The 27895-nt window shown below is 41.1% G+C and overlaps 1 protein-coding gene across 1 annotated transcript; it reads left to right on the top strand.

Annotated features, from left to right (window-relative positions):
* LOC134482649 (sperm motility kinase X-like) lies at nucleotides 1–26043 on the top strand. The gene is made up of 3 exons (XM_063276853.1): nucleotides 1–348; nucleotides 23520–24633; nucleotides 26018–26043. Exons 1-3 carry the CDS (start codon nucleotides 1–3, stop codon nucleotides 26041–26043), a joined length of 1488 nt encoding a protein of 495 aa, XP_063132923.1.
* The last annotated feature ends 1852 nt before the right edge of the window (nucleotides 26044–27895 follow it).

The following is a 27895-nucleotide window of genomic DNA, read 5'->3' as shown; positions in this document are numbered from 1 at the left end:
ATGTGGTCCGAGGTGGATTATCACCCTGGCAAGGGAATCCCGACCTGCCTAACCTGCCTGGTCAACCAGAGCTGTTACTCCGCCCTCTCAGGTAACCAAGGAAACAGGGTTTCCACACCTTCCATAGCCCTGACCCAGACTAGATCTCTATACCTGCACACACGCGCCTTTTCCTGCGCTTTGATTCCCTCTCTGCTGGGAGGGCGGGCACAACCTGGTCGCCGGAGTGACGCGCTGAGAATCTCAGCCAATGAGAGGAAGAAGGCGGGACCAGTGCAGAGGGGCGGGCCCTGTGCAGCTTCTCCCAGTGACTCTGCTTCTAAAAGCACCAAGTCTCTTGTTTCTAATGTAAGTGCAGGTTCACTGAAAAAACGACATCTGCGTTGAAGACAGCTCAAAGTGACTGAGGAGTACTTGACCACTACACAGGGGATGAATCATCGGAAGCCAAAATTATCTTGTACTATCTTTGGGGTCTCTAAACTTATTACCAACCTTTGTAGCTGACCTAGGATCTTTGTGCCTGTTATATAAAACATTTGAAATGTATTGTTGAACTCAGCCAACGACTGGCTTTTCAGTAATGTGGAAAAGAAGAATATCATCAGCGGGACATTTTCCTGCTGTGCTGTAGGCTGCCCACCAAATGTTCTTTCCCCTGTATTTGTGTATTGATTTATTATCTTTTGTTCTATGGCTATAAGACCTCATGCCAACCTCTTCCCCAATAGAGTCTTTAATTCTGGAAAACCGAATCTGTACTCCTATGCAGTATTCACTCAGAGTTGCCTCAGAATATACTTCTCCTTGTTTTTGGTTTTGGTTTTATTTTGTTCACGGTCAGTATGTACAATGAACTGTTGTCCTATCATCTGCTGGAGGTCATAGGATTAAACAGGATGAGTAAAGTTTCACCGAGATGACAGCAGGGCTATCCTCAGATATCTTTGGGGCCCAACCTTATATTTCTTTAGAGAAAGAGAGATTCTTGAAAAATTCTGGGTCCGCTACAATACCCTTTGTAGCCCTGTCCAATTACATTGCATACAGTCGGGTATCTGACACAGATTCTTACACAAATCAAACTTTAGTTAGACTTTGAACCTTCTCCTTGGCCTGTGTGCTTTGTGTGTACATCTTTGTTCACTCAAGATTTAGCAGTCGCCAAGGCAGTTTAGCAAGAACCCACATATACACACTCACCCCCTCCCTATCTTACAGAAATGTTTCTATCCACATCCTTGATATCTGTGCATGCTTGCCTGCCTTCAGTAGGAAGCTTTCAAGGTAGGGGTTACTAAAATTCACCCATGTTGGTATCAACCATGAGCTCCATGTTTCTTGACTATACATCCCCATGTATCTCTCGTGTGTTTAGAACACAGGCCAGCTCAGTACCTGGGTCTCTTTAGTTATACTACCCTGAATAAAATTGGACTTTGTCACTTTAACTTGTGCACAGCTTTGGCTTTCTCTGAGGACTGTTAAGGTTATGTACTTTAATATGCCAATCTCTTCTGAGTGTGGGAACTACAAATTAAATAGTAGGATATCTGAGCCTCACTACAGACAGTCTAACTAAACCCAAGAGTGACAGGACGATCCTGCTCTAGGAATTTGACACATTAGTGGCCATCCTTCCTAATCTTCCAGTCACAGCTGTGAGATAACAGAAGCATGGGGGAAAGTCAAATCTACACTGACATATTTGGTATACTTTGGCAGTTTTAAACGTCTTCCCAAATAATACAATCAAAAGTTAAATAGTCTATGGACTCAGGATCAAGGAGCAGAAGCGTAATGTGGAGAGATTACAATCAAGGACAGAAAAATCGTGGAACCCCCATTTTCTCAACCAAAGGATACATATAACAATTAGAACATGTCTGAGAAAATCCCATACCATAGGCATGTGAGGAAAGGTAGGATCTGTGTAAATGATTTATAAAGATGCACAACCCCCATGACCCATACTTTGAGCCTTTGATCTGACTCCAAGATTGGCTCTAACTTTTCTTCCTTAATAAGAGAAGAAAACATTCCTTACTTTCTACCAATATCCTATGTGTCCCTGGTCCAATGCCTTGCTCTTAGTGACAAAAGCCTGGAAATTTCAGTGGTAACTCCAAACCCCACAATTTATCAACAACATGTGTGCACACTGTGTTCACACTGTGTGAAAACACACACACACACACATACACACACACACACAGACACACACCCAGTGTGAACTCCAATCAACCTCGTCTACAGTGAGACTTGCCTATCACGTCTGTTTCACTGTTAGTAAATCGATGTCTAACTTATTTTATTGCCAGATATATTTAAAGTGGCAGCTGATGACCAAATGCAGTCGTTTCAATGATTTTTTTCAGATTTATTGGTATGAATGCATGGTGCCTGCAGTGGTCAGAAGAGGGTGACAGGTACCCTAGAACTGGAGTTACAGAGTTTGCTTATCAATCTCGATGTGGACCCTGGAAACTCTTGCTCTGCAAGAGGAGCCGGTGTGCTTAACAGCAGAGCCCATCTCTTCAGCCGCTAAACACAGATATTTTTATAAATAGCTTCGTAGGAAAGTCAGATGTTGAGAGCATCAATGATCTAGGCTCCCAGCAGAAAGAGGGGGCGGGCTCTAAACATTTCAGAGAATTGACTGGTTGCCTACTTTCTCATTAAGCTGTCCATGGAATGATCTGGCTGTTTTCACAGGGTCTTGTAGCTCAAGATGCTTTCACACTCACTCTGTAGCAGAGGATGACCCTGAATTCCTGATCGACTGCCTCTGCCTTCCAAGTGCTGGACCACCATATCTGGCTTAGCTCTTATTTCTTAGAGCAGAAACAAATGCAGGGAAATGTGCTGGAAATCACTGTGTACGAAGGAACTCAGGAGGTGAGGCTCAGAGAAAGAGGGATGATGGAGCCTTAGGAAATGCCAGCCCTAGCATTCCAATGTACCCCATAACTCCCAGAGGATGAAAGGAACATCTTCCAGGCTGACCTATATCTTGTTGACACTGTCTAGCCAGATGTTTTTGATAAGCCCCTTCATTTCCATCTCTACCAAAGCAGACTTGTCACTTCAGCCCAATTTGTGGCCACACCAGAGGCACTGGACTAGGGGAACCTCTATCCTGTTCCTTCTACCTCTAGGCCTGCCATTTCCCCACACAGAGAAAAGAAGGGAGAGGAGGAACTCCAACTTTTTGTCTCTGGTAAGAAGATAGAAAGATACCCTTGTTCCTAAACACTCGTCTTCCTGGAAGGGGCAAGGGGAGAGGCACAGCAGAAGGTCGAGGTAGAAGGGCATGAGTTAGCTCCTGCCTCTCTACCTATGTCCACAGTTCAGTAGAAACTCTGCTCTACTTAAAACATTGGGACAGACTCTATGGTTTGGACACAGCAGCTAAAATGATGGCTTCCAATGCTCTCCAGTCGAACACAGTAGAAAAAAAAAACCCAAAAACTAAAAAACTTCCTAATGCTACTGATTTTACACCAGGAACTAAGATGAAAAATACTCTGATAGAAACAACTGATTAATGGAGATTAGGTATATAAGGTTTCACATAGCCCAGAGTCTCCTCAAACTTGGTATGTAGCTGAGGCTGCTCTTCAACTCATGATCCTCCTGAATTCACCTCTTGAGTAGGGGGTGGGGGGATGTGCTACCATACCGAGCCAAACACAATTTACATACACCAGAAATTTCCAGAGTGAGTACTGTTCATGACTGGCCTGGGGCAGCTGATCATCTCAGCCATCACTGTCACAGCCCTTCAGTCTTGAATCTGAACTGGTCACGATGCATCTCCAGAACACAGCTGTGCTTGTAAGTGTTCACTGAACTTGCATTTCTAGCCTTGGATTGAAACTGTCTAGCAGGGCTAGAGGGATGGTTCAGCACTTAAGAACTCTTGCTCCTTTTAAGCTAAGTTCCAAGTCCTCACATGGGGTGAGTCACGACTGCATGTAACACTAGCTACACACACACACACACACACACACACACACACACACACACACACACACACACACACACACAGAGTAAGTCTCTAAGAGATAACATCAAGCATGGTCTGGAATGTAGCCCAGTTGGTAGAGTCCTTGCCTAGCATGACAAAAGGCCTGAGTTTGTTCCCAGCATGTACCAATGTGATGTTACATGTCTATAATTCAAGCACTTTTGGGCAGAAGTAGATGATCAGAAATTCAAAGTTATCATTAGCAATAAAGTGAGTGTGAGGTCAGCCTTCGATATATGAGCCCCTGCCTCAAGAAGAAAACAAAATGTCATGCAAGCCATGTGTGCTCATCCCAATTCATGTGGCCCCAGCATTTTACTTTGTGAGAATTTTTAACTAACAGGAGCACAGAATCATCAGAGAGATGAACTGAAAGATTTCTTCAAGTTAACTCTGACTGTAAATGTAAGATGGCTTGGATCTGGGTTGCCCAAAGAAAGCCAAGGATTATTCTCAGCTACAGTACAAAATCAGTGTATTGAAAGGTAGCTTATAGTCAGTGATGTCTACAGAAGCATAAATACCCTGGAACGTCACAAAGGTGAGATGAGGGAGAAGGAGGTTACTGTATGTTAAACTGATTAAATAATTAAGAAAGCTTGGTCATCATGTTTTAAATATCTGATCATTTTTAGTTACATATCTCTGCGTGATGTGTGCCCATGAGTATAGGTGTTTGTAGAGACCTTAGGTATTTGAACTCCTGTAGGTGGAATTGGTAGACATGGGTGTTGGGAACTGAACATGTCCTCAACAAAAGTAGTATGAGATCTTAACCAATGAGCCATTTCTCCAACATATCATATTCACGCTTAAGAACTTTTGGTCCTGGACACCCGTATTAAGTGAGCTGCTTGGGAATGATGTTGTTTTCCTAGTAAAGTGTCAAGATCTGCTTAAATATGTTTCCAAAGGCATTTTTCTTTAAGCAAAGTTTCCCTCTGTAAAGGTCTATAATGAGGTCATATATAATATACATTTTATTTCTGTGCAGTAGAGAAGAGTCAAATGAAAGGGAAGGGCACAAAGCCACACTGGACAGCCATATACACAGAGACAGATTACACCGTCCTGGGGACCCACACCAGAGGGGCAGACAAAAACACAACATGCAATATTAGCACCATGAGCTTTTAACTAGTTAGGGCTCGGGGCTCTGCTGGGATGTCCAACCTGTGCCTCTAAGAACAAATAAACAAATAACCTCTGTACAAAGCAGCCACCTACTGGAAATACTGTAATCTGTAATAATACTTAGTAATAATAGTGGAATTCTGGCCATCTCAAACAATAATCTTATGTAGTGCTGCCCCCTGCTGGAGGACACAGAGTCTGGCTTGGTTGGGTGCCTTCCAAGCCTTCCAAGCGGACCCAACTAAGACAGAAAGAAAAAGCATGAATTTTCTCTGTGACTTGGCAGACAAAGGCACTATAACACTGGCATGGCTGAGACTGAGTCTACTGTCACCAGGATGTGGCCAGCACAGTGACCGGGGACTCATCTGTCACCACTGATGGACTTGCCTCCTCCCCGGGGACTGAGGGTACTGTCCTGTCTACTAGGTCTCTTCTTTTCCCAGTTCAGCAGGCAAGGATGCCCTGATGAAGCAGTCTTAGCCTCACCTGCCTTCCAATCATGTACATTACAAAAATGCATGCTTCTAAAGACAGGATTAGTAACCGAGGCTGAACAGTTATTTTCCTTCTGGCCTCTTCCGTGTGTGCAGCTAAGCAGATCTCATTTGGTTTGAACGAAGATTTCAAACAAGTCTTATTTTAAAAAATCAACCCTATTGTCCCTGCTTTATAATTTCCCTCCCCTTTGAAGCCACAGTATTGCTGTCTGTGGCACTTGTTCAGAGCAGGCTCTATGCACATATCAAATCATCTTTCTCCACCAGCAAACAGTATTGCCCTCTCTGAGATGGCAGCAAACCTCTGCTTCATGTTGTCATGTGCACACAAAGAAACAACAATGCCATGGACCTAGCAATGCCAAACCACTCTCTGCTCTAGACCAAAGCTGGAGGCACACTGAGAGATTTGTGTGCTGTCCCATCACCTGCCTGGGACTTGAACCCCACCCTGGGACTCATGGGCACTTGGTTATGAATGGGCAAGGAAGGGTGAGTCTTGCCTTTACTGTGTTTACAGAGAATCAAAGCCAAGATGCTGGGCTGAGTGCTGGGGCTACTGAAGCCTCATCATCAGTGGGGGGAGCACATGTGGGTTCCCAAGACTTGAAGGACCTTGGTGGAGTAGGGCCTGCTTCCTTCCCTCCTGTAGCTGTAGAGGGATATGTCCCTGAGAGTTATGTCTGGCAGGGGAATCTCTGGGTGATCACATGTACTGAAGGGCCTGGAGTGGCCAGTGATGCAACTGGAAATGAGATGATCGAGTTTCCCAGCTCTCTTGGAGGTTAAGAAGGATCTTCCCCTTTGTGTGACCATCCATGACCACTGTTCTCTGCAGCACCCCCTGGGAACGTACAGAAGACATTTCAGCCCAGGAAGGCAAAGCTTCTGAAAGTCTTGCTTCCACAGGGATGGCATCTGTACTCCTCACTGCTAGCCTTTTGAATCTGTCTACATCTTCATCTCCTGTATGATTCTCTAATCCTGTATGTTTTTCTAATGAATAAGGAAAGATTTTTTGGTGCCAATTTAAATAGTTTTATTATTCCATGTTGCTTGTTTTGGGTCCCTGTGGAACAATGCTATACCCTCTACTTTGACTTAATCCACCTCTTCAATGGTGGGGCCTGAAGAACCACCACCAGATGGAGGAGCTCCTCCACCAGGGAAGCCACCAGGCATTCCTCCAGGCTTGCCACCAGCACTCTGGTACAACTTGGTGATGAGAGGGTTGCAGACCTTCTCCAGTTCTTTCTGCTGATGCTCAAATTCTTCCTTCTACGCAGTCTGGTTCTTATCCAGCCAGCTGATGATTTCATTGCACTTGTCAAGAATCTTCTGTTTGTCTTCATCATTTATCTTGCCTTGAAGTTTCTCATCCTCAACAGTTGCTTTCATGTTGAAGGCATAAGACTCCAGCGAGTTCTTCTATAGACATGACTTGAAAATTGTCCATGAATTCTGCTGTTGAGGATTCAGCCAACATCAGAATGAAAATATGTGAGAATTGCATCTAGGATGAACATTTATGCCTTGCCTTCTGATTATTCTCAAAAAATAGAGCATAACAACTATTTATAAGGCATTTCTTTGACATATTACAAGTAACTTAAATATAGTTTAACTTACATAAGAGGCTATATGTATGTTATATGTAAATACGTCATTTTCTAGAAGGGATTTTTAATATTCATAGCTTTTGGTATTCATGGGATGCCTGAAACCAACCTCCAATGAATACTATGGAGAACTATTATTTATGTATGAGGATCAATAAAACCCCTGGGCATTATATATTTGTGACCAATATATACTACGAAAGAAATTCTTGGAGCTGTAATATTTTAACTCACACCCATATACTACAAGAATGAATCCACTAGGAATTTCTTAAATTACTTGAATAAGAAGGGTAATACCTAAATTAAGTTGGGATAGAAAAAAATGAAATGCCCAGAGATATCAAGCATTTATATTTGGTAATAGACTTAGAACTCTGGTGCTAGAACCAGATTAAGGAAGCATGCCATATGTCTATTACTACATAGACTTCACATTAGAGTTAATAAAAATTTCATAGACTATCCTAATGTAAACATTAGGATAACCCTCTAACCCTGAATGAACCGTGCACTACTTTGGTTTCTATTGCTATGATCAAACACGAAACAATATTGCACTTTCAAAAAATGGCACTGGTTCAACTGGGGATCACCATGTAGAAGAGTGCAAATCGATCCATTCATATCACCCTGTACCAAGCTCAAATACAGGGGGATCAAGGACCTCCACATAAAACCAGATACACTCAAATTAATAAAAGAAAAAGTGGGGAAGAGCCTCAAACACATGGGCACTGGGAAAAGTTTCCTGATCAGAATACCAATGGCTTCTGCTCTAAGATCGGGAAATGAGAAATGGGACCTCATAAAATTGCAAGGCTTCTGTAAGGCAAAGGACACTGTCATTAGGACAAAACAGCAAACAACATGTTTGGAAAAGTTCTTTACCAATCCTATCCAATAGAGGGCAAATATTGAACATATACAAAGAACTAAAGAAGTTAGACTCCAGAGAGTCAAATAACCCTATTAAAAATGGGGTGCAGAGCTCAAAAAAGAATTCTCACCTGAGGCATATTGAATGGCTGAGAAATACCTAAGGAAATGTTCAACAGCCTTAGTCAACAGGGAAATGCTAATCAAAACAATCCTGAGATTCCACCTCATACCAGTTAGAATGGCTAAGATCAAAAACTCAGGTGGCAAAAGTACCCGTTGAGGATGCTGAAAAAGAGAAACACTCCTCCATTGTTGGTGAGATTGCAAGCTGGTACAACCAATCTAAAAATCAGTCTGGAGATTCCTCAGAAAAATGGACGTAGTACTACCTGAGGACCCTGCCATACCATTCCTGAGCATATACCCAAAAGATGTTCCAACATATAAGAAGGACACATGCCCCACTATGTTCATACCAGTCTTATTTATATAATACCCAGAAGCTGGAAAGAAGCCAGATGTCCTTCATCAGAGAAATGGATACAGATAATCTGGTACATTTACACAATGGAACACTACTCAGCTCTTAAAAACAATGACTACATGAAATGCTTATGAAAATTAATGGAACTAGAAAATATCATCCTGAGTGAGGTAACCCAGTCACAAAAGAACACACATGGTACCACTCACTGATAAATAGATATTAGCTCATAAGCTCAGAATATGTTAGAAACGAGTCACAAACCATATGAAGCTCAAGAAGTGGGAAGATCAAAATGGTGATCTTCATTCCTACACAAAAGTGAGAACAAAAAACTCATGGGAGGACATACAGGGACATAGAGTGTATCAGGAACTGAAGAAAAGGTCATCCAGAGACTGCCCCTCCTGGGAATCCTTCCCATATTCAGCCTCTAAATCCAGTCACTATTGCTGATGCCAAGATGTGCTTGCTGACAAGAGACAGATATGGGTGTCTTTGAGACGCTCTGCCAGAGCCTGACTGATACAGATGGGCTAACCTTTGGGTTGAACAATAGGACCCCAATTATGGAGTTAGAGAAAAGACAGAAGTAGGTGAAGCGGCTTGCAACACCTTAGGAAGAACAAAAATATCATCCAATGAGACCTCACAGATGAGCTTCCAAGGACTAAACCAGCAACCAATGAGTACACATGGGAGGACCCATGACTCCAGCCACATATGTAGCAGAGGATGGCATTGTCCCCATCAATAGGAAGGGAAGCCCTTGGTCCTGTGAAGGCTTGTTTCCTCAATGTAGGGAAATGCCGGTGTTGAGTTTGGAATGGGTGGGTGGGAGTTGGAGCGTCTTCATAGAATCAGAGGGAGTGGGAGGGGATGGCCGAGGCTGGGAAAGGGAGTAACATTTAAAATGTAAATACATAAAATATCCAAGAAAAAATACAGTTGAAAAAACCAAATACACATAGTGATACCCTAACAACATGAAGCATTTATGCATTTGGTTTTGAAGCACTGAATTTGGACAATGGAACTTTGTAATACAAAGAGTAGATGGTTAAATATTCCCAGCTACCAGACTTGTTTCTATTTTTATTCTTTTTTCCCCTTACTCCATTTAATATTCTTTCTTTGTTTTCATTACTGTTTGGACTATCACATTGTTAATGCTCTTCGCTTTAGCTGTACGTACAATATTAATCAAGAGGAAAAAGGGTGAACAATCGGGTTGAAAAGTATGCAGTTTACTCAAAAATGGTGTGTGGAGTAGAAAAAGATGAGCATGTAGATCTGGATCCTGTAGGTGTGTGGGGTGTGCTGGGCTTGCTGTGATGGGAGAACTGGGTTCTGATGTTGCCAAGTATTAACAGTTTCTGTTGCTTATGTCCTTGTGCTTGAGTGCTGCCATCTGTAAATCTCTGGGTTTGATTGATCTAGCTGTCTCTCACTGGAGCCTGTCCCTACTGCAAGCCTGTTGACCTGTGAGCCTGTGATTCTGTGATCCTGGATACATCAGAACTTCTTGAGGGTCAAGCTGCTTCTACGGGTGGACTCAGTTGGGTCATCTAAAATTGTGAAAGCATTAATAAAAATATTAGTTTTCAAATTACTCTGTTCATATATAGAAGTAAATATTCATAAATACATACACACATATATAAATAAATAAATAATTAGACTCCAAATATCAAATGTGTTCCCACAATTTTATATCTCTTTTTTATCATTTTTAATTTAACCTGTGTATTATCCTAATTTTTAAACAGCCTTAAACTTCCTTGACCAATCTAGCAATTAGTTACAAAGTTTCTAATGGGAGAAATTGAGGAGAATACTCTCTGGCAACATTCCAGACCCCACTTGAAAATGCCTAGTGTCATCTGTGCCCTCTGAACACAGGGACCTAGGAGCATTCAGGGGCACGACCCTTCTAGTTCCTGCCCTCCCTGAGAGCTGAAAATCAGCTGCCAGGAGCAACTACAACCCTGAGAACAGAACACTCTGTTCTTGGAACTGGCTGAAAGTGAACAGGAAAAGAGGTCCACAGGAGTGCAGACACACGGGCCTACAGGAGAATCAAGCCACAGCCAGAAACAGCAAGACAAGCTAACATCAGAGACAAACTGATGATGAGAAGTAAGCACAGGAAGACAAACAACAGAATCTAAGACTACTTGGCATCATCAGAGTCCAGTTCTCCCTTCAAAGGAAATATTGGATATCCAAACACACTGGAAAGGCAAGACTTCGATTTTAAATCCCGTTTTATCATGACGATGGGGGACTTAAAGAAGGTCAGAAATAACTCCCTTAAGGAAATACAGGACAACATCGGTAAACAAGTACAAGCCCTTAAAGAGGAAACACAAAAATCCCTTAAAGAATAACAGGAAAACACAACCAAGCAGTAGAAGGAATTAAACAAAACCATCCATGAGTGAAAAATGTAAATAGAAACAATAAAGAAAGCAAAAAGAGAGACAACCCTGGAGAGAGAAGATCTAGGGAAGAGATTAGGAGTTGTAGATGGGAGATTCACCAACAGAATACAAGGAAGAGAAGATAGAATCTCAGGGGCAGATGATACCATGGAAAACATCAGAAGAACCGTCAAAGACAATGGAAAAAGCAGAAAGTTCTCAGCCCAAAACATACAGGAAATCCATGGAAGAATGAGAAGCTCAAACCTAAGGAATATAGGTATAAAGAGAGAGAAGACTCCAACCTTAAAGGGGCATTAAATATCTTCAACATATTATAGAAGAAAACTTCCCTAACCTAAAGAAAGAGATGCGCATAAACATACAAGAAACATACAGAACTCCAAACAGACTGTAACAGAAAAGAAATTTCTCCTGTCACATAATAGTCAAAATACCAAATGCAGAAAACAATGAAAGAAATTTCAAAGAAGTAAGGGGAAAAGGTCAAGTAACATATGAAGGCAGACCTATAAGAATTACTCTGGACTACTCACCAGAGATTATGAGAGCCAGAAGTTCCTGGACAGAAGTCATACAGAACCTAAGAGAACACAACTGTGAGCCCAGGCTATTATATCCAGCAAAACTCTCAATTAACATAGAAGAAGAATCCAAGATATTCCATGACAAAAACAAATTTATAAAATCTCTTTCTACAAATACAGCCCTACAAAGGATATTAGGTGGAAAAGCCCAACACAAGGAGGGAAACCACACCCAAGGAAAAGCAAGAAAGTTAATCTCTTTGCAACCAAAATAAAGAAGAGAAACACACAAACATAATACCACCTCTAAATACAAAAATACCAGAAAGCAACAATCACTATTCCTTAATATCTATCAACAACAATGGACTCAATTCTCCAATAAAAAGATATAGACTGACAGATTGAATATGTAAAGAGTACCCAGCATTTTGCTCCATAGGAAACACATCTAAGAGACAAATATTGACCCTACCCCCGAGTAAAAGACTTGAAAACGACTTTCCAAGCAAATGGTCCAAGGAAGCCAGTGAGAGTAGCCATTCTAATGTTGAATAAACCAAAAGTCAGTAAAAAAGATAAGAAAGAAAACGTCATATTCATCAAAGGAAAAATCCACCAAGATGAACTCTCAAACCTAAATGTCTATGCTCCAAATGCAAGGGCATATACATTCATAAAAGAAACCTTACTAAAGGTCAAATCACACCTTGTACCTCACACAATAATAGTAGAAGGGTTCAACACTGCTCTCTCATCAATGGACAGACCATAGAAATAGAAATTAAACAGAGACATAGAGAAATTAACAGAAGTTATGACCCAAATGTACTTAACAGATATTAATAGAACATTTCATCCTAAAACAATAGGATACACCTACTTCTCAGCACCTCATGGTATCTTCTCGAAAATGAACCATTTAACCGATCATGGAAACAGAAATTCAACAGAGATGTAGAGAAACTAAAAAAGTTAGGAAACAAATGGATTTAACAGATATTTATAGAACATTCCATCCTAAAAAAGGTTATACCTTCTTCTCAGAACCTCCTGGACCCTTTTCCAAAATTAACGATATAATCAGTCACTGAACAGGCCTGAACAGATACAGGAAGATAGAAATAGTCCCATGCATTCCGTCATATGCCCACAGACTAAGGCTGATCTGCAATAACAACAATAACGAAAGAACGCCCATATATACATGGAAGTTGAACAACGCTCTACTCACTTATAACTTAGTCAAGGAAAAAAATGAAGAAATTAAAAGACTTCTCAGAGTTTAATGAAAATGAAGGTAAAACATATCCAAACTTTGGGACACAACAAAAGCTGTGTGAAGAAGAAAACTCATAACTGTGACTGACTGCAAAAAAGAAAAGACAGGGGAGAACACACACCAGTTCCTTGACAGCACACATGAAAGCTCTAAAACAAAATGAAGCAAATGCACCCAAGAGCAGTAGAAGGTAGGAAATAATCAAACTCAGGGCTGAAATCAACCAAGTAGAAAGGAAAAAGGTCTATACAAAGAATCAACAAAACCAAGAGCTGGTTCTCTGAGAAAATCAACAAGATAGATAAACCCTTAGACAGACTAACCAGAGGGCACAGAGAGTGTGTCCAAATTAACAAAATCAGAAATGAAAAAGGAGACAAAACAACAGAATCTGAGAAAATTAAAAAAAGTCATCAGGTCCTACTAAAAAAAAGCCTATATTCAACAAAACTTAAAAATCTGGAGGAAATGGACAGTTTTCTAGACAAATATCAGGTACCAAGGTTAAACCATGAACAGATAAACCATCTAAATTACCCCATAACTCCTAAAGAGGTAGAACCAGTGATTAATAGTCTGTGAATCAAATAGAGCCCACCACAAGATGGGTTTAATGCAGAATTCTATCAGACTTTCATAGAAGACCTCATACCAATATTCTCCAAACTATTCCACAAATTAGAAACAGACAAAGCACAACAAATGTCTTCTATGAAGTCACAATTACTTATACCACAGAAAGACCCAAAAATGAAAGAGAATTATAGACCAAATTCCCTAATGAATATCAACACAAAAATACTCAATAAAATTCTAGCAACCAGATCCAAGAACACATCAAAATGATCATCCATCACGAGGAAGTAGACTTCATCCCAGGAATAGAGGGATGGTTCAATAAATGGAAGTCCATCGACATAATCCACTTTATAAAAAAACTCAAAGATAAACACTACATGATCATTTCATTAGATGCTGAGAAAGGAATTGACAAAATTCAACACCCTTGCATAATAAAAGTCCTGAAAGATGAGGAATTCAAGGCCCATACCTAAACACAGTAAAAGCAATATACAGGAAACCAGAGCCAACATCACACTAAATGGAGACAAATGTTAAACAATCCCACTAAAATTAGGGAATAGAAAAGCTGCCCATTCTCTCGCTATTTAATACTAAATATAGTTTTTGAAGTCTAAGCCAGAATAATCAGAAAACAAAAGAAGGTCAAAGAGATACAAATTGGAAAGTAAGAAATCAAAATATCACTATTTGCAGATGATATCATAGTATACTTAAGTGATGACAAGAGTTCCACCAGAAAACTACTAAGCCTGATAATGAGCAAAGTGGCTGGATATAAAAATTAACTCCAAGATATCAGTAGCCATCCTCTACTCAAAGGTTAAAGAGGCTGAGAAAGAAATCAGGGAATGATACCCTTCATATTACTCCCAAATAATACATAATACCATGGTGTGACTTTAACCAAGACAGGGAAAGATCTGTATGACAAGAACTTCCAGTCTCTGAAGAAAGAAATTGAAGAAGATCTCAGAAGATGGAAAGACCTCTCAAGCTCATGGATTGGCAGAATTAATATGGTAAAAATGGCCATTTTGTCAAACGCAATGTACAGATTCAATATACTCTCCAAAATACCAACTGAATTCTTCATAGAGACAGTATGAGCAATTTGCATATTTGTTTGGAATAACAACAACAACAAACAAAACAAAACCAAACAAACAAACAAAAAGGAACGAAGGTAGTTAAAAGTATTCTCAACAATAAAAGAAAAGACCTTCTGGTGGAATCTCCATCCCTGACTTCAGCAGTATTACACAGCAGTAGTTATGAAAACTGCATGTTAGTTGTACAGAGACAGACTATAGATCTGTGGAATTTAATTGAAAACCCAAAAATGAACCCACACACCTATGGTCACTTGATCTTTGACAAAGGAGCTAAAGCCATTCAATGGAAAAAAGATAGCATTTTCAAGAAATGGTGCTATTTCAACTTGATGTCAGTATGTAGAAGAATGCAAAAGATTCATTCTTATCACCCTGTACAAAGCTTAAGTCCAAGTGGATCAAGGACCTCCTCATCAAACCAGATACACTCAAACCAATAGAAAAAAAGTGGGGAAGAGTCTGAAACACATGGGCACTGGGGAAATTTTCCTGACTAGATCACCAATGGCTTATGCTCTAAGGTCAAGAATCTACAAATGGGACCTCATAAAACTACAAAGCTTCTGTAAGGCAAAGGACTTTATCATTAGGACAAAAAGGCAACCAACAGATTGGGAAAAGATCTTTACCAATCCTACAACTGAAAGAGGGCTAATATCCAAAATATACAAAGAATTCAAGAAGTTAGACTCCAGTGAGTCAGAGAACCCATGAAAAAATGGGGTACAGTGTTAAACAAAGAATTCTCAGCTCGGGAATATTGAATGTCGGAAAAGCACCTAAAGAAATGTTCAACATACATCTGTAGTCATCCAGGGAATGCAAATTGAAACAACCGTGAGATTCCACCTCACACCAGTCAGAATGACTAAGAAAAAAAACTCAGGTGACAGCAGATGCTGGCAAGGATGAGGAGAAAGAGAAACACTCCTGCATTGATGGTGGGATTTTAAACTGGTACAACCTCTCTGGAAATCCCTGGGTAGGTTCTTCAGAAAATTGAAAATTGGACTCTCTGAGGTTCCTGCTATATTTCTCTTGGCCATATTCCCAAAAGATGTTCCAACATAAAACAAAAACCCCAAAAGAACAACAATTCCAACCAACCAGAGCTCCTAGGGAGTAATCCACTACCCACAGAGTACACATAGACTGACCCATGGCTCTAGCTGCATATGTAGCCAAGCATGGCCTTGTTGGGTACCAATGGGAGGAGAAACCCTTTGTCCTGCCATGTCTGGACCTCCCACTGCAGTGGAATTTCAGGGCAGGGAGACAGGAAAGGTAGATATTTGGGGAGGGGAACAAGCTTATAGAAGAAGGGGGAGGGCAAATGGGATGGGGGATTATGAATATGATATCAGGAAAGAGAATAACATTTGAAATCTAAGTACAATTAAAAAAATAGAAAAGAAAAGAAAAATAAAGAAAAATTATCCAGTAAAAATAAAATAAAATAAAATAAAAAAATATAAAAAGAGCAAACTACAAAAATACAGTTACATACAATCAGCCTTAAGGGAACTAGCTCGGTGTATATGGGTGTTTGCTGGGCAAATATAGACATGAGTTTAAATCTCCATAAAAATCACATCTGACTACATATGTGCCTCTAAATAAGCCTTGAGAGCAGCAGACAAAATATTGGTGCTGGCATGCCAACCTAGCTTCAAGTTCAGACACCATCTCAAAGGACTAAGCAGGACAATGATAGAGCAGGACACCTGAACTCCTCCTCTAGACTGTGCATGCGAACAAATGCTCACAACCAGGTGTACACACACACACACACACACACACACACACACACACACAAACACACACACACACACGCATAAAATATTCTTTGAAGAGTATTGAAGACAATGTTAACATAACTAAGGTAGAGAGAGGAGCCAATAAAACACCCGGTGTAGTCTCAGAGTGTCTCCTCAACACATCACATTGCAAAGACATCATGTCTGGATTCAGCCTCCTTTACCAAACTCACTCCAGAGAGCTGCTGCAATCCTCCAGCCACATGAGGATGCAACAAAAGGCACAGCCCACAAGTTAATGTCCTGGCTGACTGGCCTGTGGCATTTTGTTGTAACCCATGAGTCTCATGCAACAACCCCAAAGCCACACTGTCAGGCTCTCTCACTGAAGCTCAGGCTTGCTGGCAGCTCCTGCTGAGACTAGTTTTCTGTTCTTTGATATTTCATGAGTGATACTCTAATTCATGCTCGTCTATAGCACACACAGAGGCTGCATGCAAAACTCCTACGTTAGGTTGACCTCCTGAGCTGTTCAATAAGTTGCAAAATAGTGTTATGACTGAACATCTCACAATCCTCTGAGTTTCCCTCAGATGATGATGTGAGTTTGGTAAGCTCAAACATATGATTTCCTTGTTCTTTTACCAATAAAATGAATTATAGTTATATCAGATGTCTTTATAATATGTACCCCAAACCAAAAGTATACAGAAGAGACAAATCCCCACGTTTTACATAAATAACAATGCAGATGCTTCTGAAAAGCCTGACTTTTAAGTAAGGACACCTTTACTATTGGTGACATTTTTTTTCAATTTTTGTGTTTATTAACTTGAGTATTTCTTATTTACATTTCGAGTGTTATTCCCTTTCCCAGTTTCCAGGCCAACAATCCCCTAACCCCTCTTCCTCCTCCCCTTCTTTATGGTTGTTCCCCTCCCCATCCTCCCCCCTTTGCCGCCTCCCCCCAACAATCACGTTCACTGTGGGTTCAGTCTTAGCAGGATATTGGTGAATTTTGAAAATGTTTTGAAAAGAAATATTTGAATGTAACAAAAGATTCTTAATTTTTGTTTTCTACTATATTTCAAAATCACAATATTACTTTAACTTTTATACTCTATCTTATTAAATATGATTGAATAAATTTTTTCATACTTTGTCCTTTTCATTGGAAGTTTTCTTTGAAGACCTACAAAAATATAATATACTTTCTGATGAATATTAAATTTGTAAAATAAAACAGAAAGATGTTTATTTCTCCTATTCATAAAATTTACCAGCTATTAGAAATAAAATAATTTTCTACAAAAGAAATATGTGGTAGACAAGAAGGGGAACATTAATATACAATGAATACCATGACTGCAATCATAAAAATTGAAATTAAGACTGGAACACAGCTCAGGTTGACAGAAGGCACTGCTTGTGCACAGGAGTTGAGTTCAGTGGCCAGAAGCCATGCTGTGTGTCTCACAACCAACTCTAACTCCAGATCTACAAACACGTAAAACCTGTGGCTTCCACCACCAACTCTAGTCATGTCTGTATACAACTACAAGCACAGACATGTACATGTTATTTAAAATAATGATGATAATATTAACATTTTTAAAAATAATATATTTTGTTCAAATATTAAAGGCATTAAGACAAGGGAAAATGTCCTTCCTCATTTGTTTGATACAAGCAAATACACTAACATCTCCATTGTCATTTCCAGTAAGAACTTGGAATGAGGTAGACACAAACTGTACCAGGATTTTAAATCCAGAAGTGTTCAAAACACAATACAGAGCTAAGATCACAAAAGGGGTCAAGGGAGCTCCACTGGCCCAAACCTGCTCAGGGAAGACATGAGCAGTTGCTTTAGCCTGGAAATGTTCACTAAATCTTCATTTATGTCTTCACAGTTTTGGTTGGTGTTTGGTTGAGAACTTTTGCTCTATTTATCAAATCTTGGCGAAGAAAATCTTGTTCTGTTTAACAAACCATGTGTGCCTCTGCCTTCGGGGTTGAGGATTCTAAGATGACTATTGATCAGTTATTTTCTCTATCATTTAGAAACTATCAATCCTAGCTTTCTGTCTGGTGAGAAACTGGATGAAGACTCTATGGGAAAAACATGGGAAAGTCTCACCCCTAGGGATGGTAGTCACACTGCAGTTTGGTCAAAGTATGCCAGGGTCAGTGAGAAGTTAACATTTTGTTCTTATGTGAGTCCAAGAAAATGATCTACTTTTCTCAAGTGCAGATGGGATAGCTTCCACAAACCAACAGTTGTTACAGAATGTTAGGGTCTAAGTGAAAAATGAACCATGTTATCCATTGACTAATATATGAATGTTTCTGTGTGCCCTTTAGCTTGTGTCATATTAAATGCAAGCTGGAGTAATTTGAGAAAAAACTGAATTGAGTTTAGGTAAGGTCATGGAACCTTTTAATTGATTGATGACATTGGGTATAAGGTCATGGCTCCACATAAGTACGTAACTGTATAATATTACAAACAATAAAGCAAACTAATACACTGTCCATAAACCAGTGTTGGATATCAGGTGTGAATCGCTTATTATAATTCATATGATACCACTCATTATTTTTAAAGTAGAAAGAGGCTTTATTGGGGTTTGGATATCTACTATCAAGAGAGGATCCTGTGCTTGAACATTGGTCTCTGGCATGTGACCCTGTTTTCTGAGGTTGTAGAAAATCTGAAAAACATAACCTAGCAGAAAGAAGTAGGTCATAGGAGATATAGGGACTGCTAACTGGGTGTAACCATCTTCCTCAAGTCTCTACTGCCTCACTGACCTTAATTCTTTCCTGTCTGGAGGACAGAAAATAAAGAAAACTAGTGGACTGTGCCCAACCCTCATTGGTCCATTTCAGCTCTGACCTCAAAAGGAACCATTGTGAGGTCATTTACTTCCTTAGTTACTGAAAACACATCCTGTCTGTACAGGGCATTAGCTGTTGGTTGGTGGCTGGGTTAGTTGGTTGGTTTGGTTGGTTTGGTTGGCTGGTTGATTGGATGGTTGGTTGGTTGGTTGGTTGGTTGGAGAGCAATTGCATTTATTCAGTTAGCCACTGAACTTGGATATTCATGAATTGTTGAATCTGAACACAGTGAGTTTTCCTCTATATTCCTATGTCTCACTTTAGACTTGTTTGTTTTCTGTATTTAAACTAAGTCTCTGTTCCTGTATATTTTTGTTTGAATATTGAATAGGAGAATTTTTCTTTGTTGATTTGATTTATCACCCGATTTTGCATTGTCATATTTTACATGTATTTATTCCATGAACTAATTTTGAACAATAGTTTATGATAACAAAACAGCATGAACAATCTCCTAATGGCATTTCCAGACATGTACATAAAGAACTTTGACCATATTCCCATGATCACACTTTCCCTGGTTTGTCCCTTTCAGGTTCCTCAGTTTTTCCCTTTTAGTTTGTTCCCTTTCTTTCCAAGTACTGGCCCAATTGTTCAAGTTCTCCTATTCAGAGGACTGGTAGGCTACATTGGGTGGTCTATTAAGAAAAGGCACCAACAGGTCTCTGTGATTTAGCAGGAAGACTCCCCCTAGCGGGTTAACTTGGGATCTTCCTTGCAGTGCAAACTCATGACCCTATGCAAGCTACAAGGCGATGCTTAGATCCTAATTTTTTGACGATAACTATGAAAGTAGGTAGATGAATAGAATTCAAGGACAGAATAGATATAAGTCTAAGAAGATCCAGTTTTATACTGCAAAGAAGAACTTTCCAAAGTGGGAGATATGATACTATGACCCTTCATTTACCTGGGTCATTCTGTTGGCAGCTGTCATTCCATTGAATTGCTATCTTCTATCTTCAGGAGAACAAATGTGACTCTGAAGCTAGTGTGGTACCAGGCACAGGAGGTCGGGCCAATAATGAACTTGAAGCAAAGGAACAAGCATGGGCCTTTGAGTCTTGCTGGCAAAACAGCTTAAAGTACACGTCCAGGAAAAAAAGTGCCTAGTGCTGGAATGGTCTGCCCAGCATTCCACTGGACTCACTCCAACAACATTTAGAGAAAGAGAGGGAATTTTATATTGACAATGTGTCTCTCCAAATTTCCAAACCTAGGCTTGAATAAACTACTTCCACCATTCCTATAGTTTTTATCTGCTAGTGGAATGGGAGTGCAGAACAGAACCTTCATAGTCAAGCAACAAAGAGCCTTTCAGGATCCTTTTTGCTTTCCATGACATTGCTGAGGAAGGAGGGTTGTATTCCCTGGGACATTCAAAAATCTAACATCTGATTAGAGACCTAACAAGTAGGACTTTGAAGCCCATGGCTGGACCATACCTGTACCTCTGTTTCATTGTTTGAAGGTTTAGCTTGTTAGCATTGCTAGGAAATGCTTTGTGTGCAATGTGTACACATGTGGTGTTTCTATATGACTATGAACATTTCAAGAGGGAATGTCCTTCCTTGACCTCTGCTAAACTGCAGTCCATTTCCTTTGGCATCTGTCATGGAGTTGGTTCTTAGTGAGTCCTGTCAGATTCCTTTAATGTGTAAAACTGATGAGTTGTGGTGAGAGGGGATAGCAGCATACATTCAAACACATGCAAATGGCTCACAAAAGCCCTTGCACCTCTGTCATTAATGTCATAATCTCATGTGTAAGCCCAATGGGTCTAAAGTTACTTTCTATAGCTTTGGGAACATAGATCAAGCAAAAAATACATAGCAGCCACTTCTTTCTTTCATTTCGCATGTTTGTTTTTGTTCCATGAGACAGACGCTCCTGGAGCACAGGCTGGAATCATCATTTCCGAGTAGCCAAAGATTACTTGAAGTGATGATCTTCCTCCTCTACTTTCACAAATTTTATAATTTACATGGGCTCATCTCTATGAGACTATCCTGACTTTAATTTTGTCCTATGTCTGTCAGAGGACCCTGAGGAACTCTCATCACTCTGGGTCCAGGTAGCTTACCCAAGTCTAGATTTTTCTTATTGGACTGTTCTGTGCCAATTCCTACTTCAAATTTCAACCCCAATTCAACAGCAGTAAGATGTGGATACACAGGAAACTGCTACAGGGCACAACATGTCACCTTCACCAAAGATACACTGATCTCATACTTTTTCTTGACCCTCTGGGAATACATACACAGGGCCAGTTAGAATTAGAAAGCAGCCTTGGTACATAATTAATTTGTTGGGTACTTGTCCTTGCCTTGCTAACATCCTGATGCACAAGTAATCAACTTCTGTTGTTTTGAAGGTCAAACAGAAGGCATTTTGTTTGAGAGCAGAAGGACCCAGAGTTCCAGAACAAGGCACCATCTACTACATCAGTTGTTTATAGGTTCCTGGCTTAGGGGTGTTTACTTGATCATTTGGAACATATCAGCTCACTGTTTCTAGATCTTGAGCTTTGGTCAGAAGTCTCAAGCCTGAGGGCAGGCAATATGGGATTAATGGTGTCATATTCCTCTCAGCCCCCAAAATGGTAGTCTCATGCCCAGGGGTGCAATGAGCAATAGCATTTTGTCACAACAATCACGGTAGTCAGGACTTACAATCCTTTAGCAACCACTTGTCGGAGTTCAAAAAGTAAATAGAATACATTGAATATGGACATGAATTATTACAAACTTATGAAGTCTGGGGTCCATGTGAAAAGCAAGACAATGTCCATCAACTTGCCATTGAATATCAGAATCCATTAAAAAATGGAGTGCCAAAGCTCTGGCGTCATTGTCATTCTCAGGATTCCTTGTTTGATTATTAATGACAAAAGTGTCCTTGTTAAAGATGGAGTGTTAAGTGTTTGAACATTGTTCCCATTAGGTGGTGCAATTTGAGGTTAATTATGGTCCTTGGGCAGGGGTACAAGTAGGAAGAAATGGGTCACTGGGTAACACTGGGGACAGACTCTTGAGTCAAACCTGCCCTCTAGTGCTCTAATGACCAAGACTAGCCTTCCTGTCCATGGAGACAGAAGCAGAGGAGAAGGAATGGACCGTGCCTAGCCACAGTGTTGGCTGATCTTTGCTCTAACCTCCCAAGGAACCCTGTGACAATGGATAGACACCTGTCTACTTACAGCTCTGATTGAGGCTGCATTCTGTCCTTACAGGTACAGAAGCTGTTGCTTGGCTGGAAAGAAATTAGAGTTTGAGGACACAGAAATTATACTTGGACATTCAGGAGCTGTTGGACCCTGACATAGTGAGTTTCTCCAACTTTGGACACTTCAACTTGCTCTTTTTGACTTTGGTTTCTGTATTTGCTGGCTTGAGTTATGCATTTACTTTTCCATGTTTTTTATTATCTTCTATTTCACGTTTTATTAAATTATGTTTGCTATGTTAGAGTATTCTATTTTTTCACTTCATATGTATGACAGATTTGCATCCTCATATGCCTTGAGTACCATATCCCAGATGCATTCTGTGGAGGTCAGAAGAGGGAGTCAGGTTTTCTGGGTCTGGAGTTACAGGGGTTGTGAGTCTCTCACAACATCCCTAAGATTGATACAATAACATATTCACATAGCATAACTCAGTTGTATAAGAAAATAAAATCTCTCTATTCCTGTCTATAGTTCCACTTCCCCGAAATCTGATTCCTTTGCTAACCTGACAGCTCATACTAATAAAATTATATAGAAAGACTTGTATCACTATTTTAAGTGGTGTATACCACCTGTGAGTGTGCTGTATAGGTGTGATTAGAGTCTAGAGGTGTAGTAACCCCTGGAGCTGGAGTTAGGGTAGCTGTGGGCACCTGTGTTCTGAGAACCACCTACAGGTCCTCTGCCTGAGTAGCCAAATTTGGGAACTCCAGACGCAGATCGCCATCCTGCACAGTATAGGTTTTCGGGGATCTGTTCTCTTTACACCTTCTCTTGAAGCTGATATTCTAGATGCCTCTACTCAAAGAGAATGCTGAGATCAGGAGAGAGGGTGGTGAGCTTTTCCAATTTAGTGGCTTTTAGTGTCTAGGATTCTCTCAGTTTGCAGTTGGTCCCTGACAACCGCCTCTATGTCATATTTTGCATCTGCTCCTTTGCAGTAGGTCCTTGTCCTTCCCTTCCCAATATGTAAAGTACATGTCTAGATTGTCTGATGTTTTTCTGAGCTTTTTTTCTCATCTCTTTAATGTAGGAATTTGAGCGTATCAACATGTTCTGGGGCCTGTTTTTAAATGTCTGTTTTATTTCTCATTGCAAGTTTGCTTCTAGCCATATAAAGGAGGGCCTGATCATGGAGCAGGACCCAGAGAGCCGAGACTCTATCAAGAACTTTACCACTGACTATAAGATCATAAGAACCCTGGGAAGGGGACGATTTTCAGTCGTAAAAATGGCCTACCACGTCCCAACCCTCACCTGTGTAGCTATAAAAGTTCTCAAGAACACCAAGAAGTGCTCCTCAGTGATGAGCAGGGAAGTTGACATTCTAAAGTCCCTGGGCCATCCTCATATCATCAAGGTGGTCGAAGTGGTCCAGACAAGAGAGGCCACCCACCTGGTCATGGAGCATGCCTCTCAGGGAGACCTACTGGACCGAATCCGGGAATGTGGATATTTAAAATCGTGGGAGGCCCGAAGAATGTTTAGACAGATATTAGAGGCAGTACAATTCTGCCATGACAATAATATTGTCCACCGAGACATAAAGGCCAACAACATTTTGATAGACGGAAGGTGGAATGCCAAGCTCTGTGATTTTGGCCTAGCTGCTAAAACACTTCCTGGGCAGAAGCTGATTGATTTCTGTGGCACGCTGCCATACTGTGCGCCAGAATTCTTTGAAGCTGAGGAATATGAGGGCCGCCCATTTGACGTATGGAGTGTAGGTGTCCTCCTCTTCTTCATGGTGACTGGGCACTTGCCTTTCCTAGGCAAGTCATTTGCAGAGGTGAGGAGACAAATCAGTTCAGCCAATTTCAGCATTCCGCCTCACGTTGCCAACGATATTTTCAATGTTATAGTGGAAATGCTGATGATAAATCCCAGCAGGAGGCCCAGCATCCAGCAAATTATGATGCGCCCCATGATCAAAGACAGCCAGGCCTACTCACCACCGACATCCATACAGACGTTCACAGGAACACCAAGCCCTAGCACCATCAAAGCCATGAGAGTCATGAGGCATACACCTGAGAAAAGCACTGAGTCTCTGATAGACCCAAATATCAACGAGGTGCTGGCAACATACTTGATTCAACAGCACAAGCCACTCAGGAAAGTCTGCACACACCACCAAGTGGAGCCAGGTCTAGAAGATCTTCATTCCTTCCCTCGTTTTCTTAAGAGAAAGGGACCTCTTCTCTCCTCCTTCACCTTGTCCTCACATTCATCCAATATTCGGGAGAAGGAGGATAGGAAGAATTCCAGGAAGGTTGTCAGAAGGCATGCTGTAGGCTACCAGCAAACAAGGACCAACACCGTCCATCTCGATCTCCTGGACTGTCCTATAGCTGAAGAATTCAGGGATAACAGGCTGCAAATCAGGAAGACATTCTCAGACTCCAAGACTGTGTTGTCTTGTAGTCTAACTGAACATATCCAGTCACCTCGACTTCAATACACCTATTCCACTACAGCAGACAGGAATGTGTCCTCCTTCATATCGCCACATGATTTCTGTGCATCACTGCAGACACCTAAGGGGATAAGCCTTGCAGGCTGCTCTGGAGATACCTGGCAGAGAGAGACACTCGTGGACAAAAACACCTTCATCAAGGAAGAGGCCATGGTTCATGAAGATACCGTCACTAGTGGCCAGCCACAAGTGCCTTGCCCAGCTTCCCGTCGGGGATGGCGTCACCACTGGAAGGGGTTTAAAAAGACAATTAGTAGAAGCCTTCGAAACCTGTGCTGCTGTCTGCCACCACCATCAGAAAATCAAGTCTCCTGCAATAACTTGGCTCTCAGGAAGAGAGGAGAACATTGTGTCACCCACAGAACCAGGTGGGTGCATGTCCTCATTCATTTCATCCATAATCCCTCCTGTCTTTTGTGACAAATGAGGATGGTCCTTGAGGCACACAGAAACTTGACAAACTGTAACTTCAGAAAGATTAAGTCCATAGAAACCCCTGAAGGGTGATCTGATGCTTTGTGAGTCATAAGGGGAATCAGAGACACTGATTAAAGCAGGACGAGAGGGAGGTGGGGGCATGCCCAAATGGGGCAGAGAGTCCTAAGACAACCAGTGGGGTGCTATGACTCTTTATGGAAAGCACAGGAAGTTCTCTGTTTTTCAGACACCAAGAGCCTCTTTTCTGTCTTTTTCTTTTCAAGTCCTGAAGAACAGCAGCCTCAGCTCCCTGGCTTTTAAGCCAGTGGTGGGGGTTGGCCTGGCTGAAAATTATACAGTCTCAGAGGAGCCAGGCCAGACGTCCAGGTGCCTGTGTGCTTGCAGGCCCCTTCTCCAGAGGAAGAGCTGTCCACACCACAGCAAGGTCTCTCCAGGTAAAGCCCCAGGCAGGAAGGCCTGCCTTTTCACTGTGTCTTGCTCAGAAGGGAGGGATGAAGTAGAACAGTGCCCTAAAAGTGTCAGTAGATCAGTAGCCCTCTGCCCTCTCTTCTAGCAGAGGTAAACATCATAGATTGTTCTGTGGGACTGTACTGTTCTTTGCTTCCTGTTTCTTGCAGAGAACATGGTCTTCATCATGAAGTAGACTTCTCAGAAAAGTCTCCCTAGTCAGCCCATCAGACCTGAGCTAAAATGGGTTCCCAGGTTGAATATGAGACCTCTATGTCTCCTCTGAAGGGAATTCTCCTGTCAAACTTTGACCAGACCCTCACCCATCCCCACTGCCCTGCAAATGATATCACAGATTATATTGCTTAAGTCCTCAGACCCAACTCAGGGTAAAGCTTACAAAACCCATACTGTGGAGTGACTCCCAAGGCAGCTGTGCCCTCTCTCTCACCAGTTCTGCCCTGTAATTACTCACCTCTCTATGTTTGCTCCCTCAAGGCCAACTTTCAAATGTCTAACTGGATTCCTACCTGTGTCACAGCCTCCTCGAAGGAGGAGGGACAGGTGTTATGAGCAGAGTCAAAAGAATAACTTAATGATGGAGCAGCAAATTGGTGTGGCCCTAGCTCATGACAGCTTCCGGCCTCCACTGGAGTATGCATTCCACTGGATAAATCTACCCAGGCTGCTTCCATTAACCTGAGAATTTGCACACTGCTTTTTTATGCCCAGTTAAACAGCCTTGCAATTCCTTTGTGAGAGCTTCTGGGAAGCTTTCCCTATCCCTCCTACTGTTACATTTGTTAAGATATCATCTCCTGTGTTCTTTTTAACTAGACTGTATCAACATCTTCCACAGCATGAGGTGTACAGAATACCATATGACTGACGTGGAGGGTCCCTCTGACCCAGTGTCTCTCTTAATTTCTTCAAAGGACATCAAGGATCCTGGCATAGTAATCCTGCAGTGATATGTGCTGAGTTTAACAGCATGTCCCTATACTACTCCACCATTGTGATCACATACATATTTCTCATGTGCTTTATCCCCTGAGCTACAGGAAATTCTCTTACGACAGACAATCGTTTCCTCTCTAATTTGAGTGGGAAAGCATATCATATTCCACTCTGGAGCAAGAAGAGCACTATATGAACTCGTGTATCTGAACCCACAATGCACAAGTTTGGGAAAGTTCATTAAAGGGGTTCTTTGCTGGCCTCTAGCACTGAACCAGGTTAGCTACTCAGACAAAACCAAGGAAAGCCTCTCACAGACACTGGCCAGCCTAGGTTTTAAGAGTTGGCCTCACACCCTGATGATTCCTTGTCATCCATACCCTGATATGTAGAAGCCCTGGTGAGTCTATATCTCTGTCAGTGTGTCTGTCTTTACTTTTACATGAACTACTTCCATGCAGGTGGGTCTCAATGGATGTTTCTTATACTGGACTCCTAGAGAGCCATGTACCCCTCAGGATGGCCTTAAGTGGAAAACACAAAATAGAAACATCAAGTATAAAATCCCAATTGATGGAAATAGATTCACAAAATTAAAAACCAACAGATGAAAAACACTAACCACTCCAATAAAAATCCTTAATATATCACTCTTAATTCTAACAGACTCACAGGTGTATGCTAAGGGAACATATTCCATGTACAATAGACAGAAGAAATTGGTTCTTATTTTCTGATATGTTTATGTAAATTAAGCATACTTTCATTTTTTTTTCTTCTTACATTTGTTTTGTTTTTTTTCCTATTTTGGAATAGTGTTGCTATGCTGGTTTTAGTGTTCACACAGTCAAACCTAAAATTCAGAGAGAATACCACTCGGGATAGAATGAAAGCCCAGGCTACATTTGTCTTCCTCTTGATCTTGCTGCCTCTGTTCCTCCTTTAGTGTAATGCTATGCTGCGAACATTTCTGTTTTCATCAAGGTCTCTTAAATCCCAACAGGCCACCTTGTAGCTAAAGATTACCTTGAGCACGATCCTCTTCTTCCTGTCTCTAATTCTGCAATGTAGAAGTTTCAGTTCTGAGCCAC

Source organism: Rattus norvegicus, chromosome 17 (genome assembly GCF_036323735.1).
Source record: "Rattus norvegicus strain BN/NHsdMcwi chromosome 17, GRCr8, whole genome shotgun sequence".
NCBI lineage: Eukaryota > Metazoa > Chordata > Mammalia > Rodentia > Muridae > Rattus > Rattus norvegicus.
Note: the sequence above shows the minus strand (reverse complement) of the source record. Positions and strands in the feature narration are given on the sequence as shown.